General features: G+C 35.9%; 1 protein-coding gene across 1 annotated transcript; it reads left to right on the top strand.

Moving 5' to 3' along the window:
- Positions 1–1,163: 1,163 nt before the first annotated feature.
- Positions 1,164–3,377, top strand: gngt2a (guanine nucleotide binding protein (G protein), gamma transducing activity polypeptide 2a; the record flags this gene model as incomplete). The annotated part of the gene is made up of 2 exons (XM_079886283.1): positions 1,164–1,247; positions 1,399–3,377. The coding sequence occupies 2 exons, from the start codon at positions 1,164–1,166 to the stop codon at positions 1,522–1,524; spliced, it is 210 nt and encodes a 69-aa protein (XP_079742409.1). The 3' UTR covers positions 1,525–3,377.
- Between the last annotated feature and the right edge of the window lie 437 nt (positions 3,378–3,814).

Below are 3,814 nucleotides of genomic sequence, written 5' to 3' on the forward strand. Positions count from 1 at the left end.
TGATCCTGAAGAGGCGACAGCACCAGACAGAAGCGCTCAGTTCATCTCCAGACCACAAACCCTGTACATGGTCCCTTAAAGTGCAGAGAGTGACCTGTTCCCTCCATTGGCTGCCCCACTGACCGATAGGTAAGTAAAACATAACAATGCTCTAAAGGTGATAAATCTGTATGTATGCATAATTATGTTCTAACGATGAATTATATGAATGACAATATGCATATATTAACAATACAGCCAGATAAAGGTAACTATGTGACTACAGTAAAAGTTACGAGGAATTTTGAATGATGTAATGCTAAGCTATCATCTGAATGGCATCAATGTAAATTGCAGTAGTGGAAAATCTTCTTGCCCAAATGGAACAACCATATAAATAAGTTATGACATACTTTATCATGCTCATCTGGGAAACGCTACTTGTGTCAAAAGTTCTTGAAAATTTTATATGGTAATTTTATGTGACATTACATTTTGTAGAATCAATGACATAAATATTTACTCTAGGCCTTTTTAATGCAGAAATGGAATTCCAAGCTTTTATGACATACACTTGTTTAATGTAATACAATTTGATATTAGATTAATATTAGCAATTTTGTTCACACCTTAATCAGAATATAACGAGAGAAGACAAGTAGTTTTTAGTTAAATTGCAAACATCTCTACAAACAAACAATGACAACGCTAAACACAATGAATATTTTGTAACTTGTTGGGTGACAGACAGGTTGAAGTTGTTTTGTGTTGTTATTCAGTTATCTTGTGTAAAACTATTCAGTCTGTTTAAAATAGCAACAGAGCAGTCACTTTACAATGGCGACTCAACTGATCTTTTTCAAATATAATAGTTTAATATCACACAATCATGTGTTGAACCTGTTCTGCTCACTTGCCTTCTAAATTCTAAATGCAGTGACACTTAATATAAGCATTTCCATTTCCAGAATGTGTCATACAGTAAATTGAACTTAAAGGACAAATATTAATCACCATATGTATGCTAGTGCATGCTCGGATTTAAATCCCATTCCTCTCTTTACATTATGAACATTATTTTTAATCCTTTTTTGAGGTATTTGCAAATGAAAATAAAACACACAAAGTGTGCCAATGTCACAGATGTAACATTAGACCCTGTAACTTTATTTGCTCAGGGCAAGATGGCGCGGGATATGTCCGATAAGGACATCCTGAAAATGGAGCTAGAACAACTTCAGAAGGAGGTTAAGACCACTAGAGAGCCTGTAAGTTCCTCTGCCTTCTGATTTATTTGACAGCCCATATGTGTCATTCATTCTTTACATAGTCCCCTTGCATTTTTTTGTTTATTAAATATTTTGATAATGCTTTCAGGTACAAAGGCACGCATCTGACATACTTTCCCCCTTTCCTCAGGTCTCTAAAACTGCAAAGGAGATTTGTGAATGGGTTGAGGCCCAAGCCGCAGAAGATCCTCTCATAAAAGGAGTTCCTGAGGACAAAAACCCCTTCAAGGAAAAGGGTGGATGCATAATAACTTAGCCTATGTGAATTCTTGTAGCAAAAGTATACGAGGATGTGTTCATTTGTGCTAATGAGAGCTGTTTACGTGTTATCTGACGTTAAATGAGGAGTAAGCACATTGTGCTTAGCTTTAGCATTTCTACTAGACCCCATACAGACTGCAAGACTTCCAGAGTAAAAAAGGACTGTGTCTTGTTATTATTAAGGATGGCAGCCCTCTTGAAGCAAACTCTTTGTAAATAAAACTGGCTGTAATTCCATTCTTGTTCCATCTGTCATTCCATTATCCAAAAAATAAAGTCACATTCAGAAAGCAAAAAAATCTGTTCATTACATGTAATGAAATTACTTTTTCCTTCTACCACATAAATAAAGGATTTCTGTTTTGGAACTGAGACTCCACAAGCGAAGATACATTCCATGCTTGCTCTGAGTCATGTAAATATGCAGCTTGTATCTGATTTTGTGTGTAAATAACAATAGTAAATAATTTGAGTGTTTTGCATGGGGTACAGTAGGTTATTTGATCTATACATTTAAAATGTGTGTTTTAAAAAATATATAGACACTCAGCCACCTTCATAATTTACCCTACAGTTAGGCTGCATCTGCTATCTCCGTGTGATGCACAAGCTGTCTGTATGTGTGTGCAAAAAATGTTAAAATGCATTAGTTTATAGAACAACGATTAATGCCGCGGACACACTTAAAGACTATAGCTGAAACATTCTAAGACTGAACTGAACACACTTACAGACTGTTTCCAACGACTGGAGCAGAGTTTAAACACAGACTGAACGCAACTGTATAACTCACGTTTGGGCATGATCAGTCTTAAGTATCAAACTACATTCATGATCTGCCTTACAGTTGTTAAGTGTGTCCCCTGCATAACTTGCGTATACAATAAGCTGTTGAAAATGTGCATTCACCCGATCAATTTTGAGCATCCAGATGGTATAATCAAACATCTTGTGGAGCCTCTTGAGTATGCATTTATTTGTCATTTTACCATGGAAAGTGTGAAAAGTGGACTTCAAAGATTTCTTATCCTGTTGCACCCTCTAGGCCATGCTCAGTGACTAGTTGAAAAGCATCATGGCACATTAAAGACGACTAGTCTGTGCAACCCCTACTATATAGTAGGTGAAAAACAGTACCAGGCATGTAATCAGCTAAAGACAAAAAAGGAAGCAAGCCTGACCCCCATGCCACCAAGCGAAAATAATTATATAAAAAAAATCATATTAAATGAATAAAAAAATATCTTACTGTTGCAAGAATACATATTTTTAAGGCAGGTGCGTAGGGGAAATCTACCACAAAAGTTAAGAACAGTCTTGAAGAAAACAATTAGATGACTTCATTTGTAAGACTAGTCTAGTGCAACCGGCCACAGATCTAGTCTCAGGTAGCCAGACCTGAAGTCATCCAGCAGTGTGAAGATCCAGCGGTCCCTGAGCGTCACGGGCGTCTGTCTGTCTGAGTCCATCGCAACTCTAGGGGGCAGCATTGCAGCATAAATGAAGAGTGTGTGAAGACACAAGACACCCTGCAGTAAAAGCAGCTCTAAAGTAGCCTACTGATTTTTTCCCCTTCTAATGTTGATTTACTTGCGTCTAATTTATCAGTAATGAGTAGTCTTAGGCTACTGTGCACAACATATGAGAAGTTAAACATTTTGAAACTATGAGTTCTGTTCTTTAATATTGTGCTAAGTAATCTTTATTTTATTTTATGTTTCTGGGAAGGTGTTATTTCAGTAAGTCTTTTCCTTGAAAAACAGCCCTTAATATATATATTGTTTGTAAAGCAGTGTTTATGTATTAATTGTTTTGAATGAAGCATTGCCTTGATTACTTAAAGTTACTTTAACACATTCTATTTTTGGCTTCATTTATGAATAGCCTACTTTGTAAAAATCATAAATTAACAAGCAACTCTTTTTACAAATTGCAGGAATTAATGATTTATAAGGCATACTCCTGGCTCTTTTGTGTCAAATAAATCATTCCAAATGACGAACAGATTCCAACAGTAGTGACCAGGTTGAAGCTCTATCTATAGTGCCATCTATAGACTCAACATCTCATTTACACCACTAATGTACATCTAACATTCAAAAGTGTGTTCAAATCTGTAAGTAAAATATCTTTCCATTCTCATCATGTATTAGAAACAATCTCAGTTAACTAGTCAATCCTTGAGAATATTTTGCTTTGAAATACGCTGCAGTTTGGTGAGAAAACAGCTTATCTGTCTAGTCGTCTGAAACCTGATGAATTTGTCTTTGACTTGTGAGTTTATT

This window comes from Squalius cephalus, assembly GCF_949319135.1.
Source record: "Squalius cephalus genome assembly, chromosome: 1".
NCBI lineage: Eukaryota > Metazoa > Chordata > Actinopteri > Cypriniformes > Leuciscidae > Squalius > Squalius cephalus.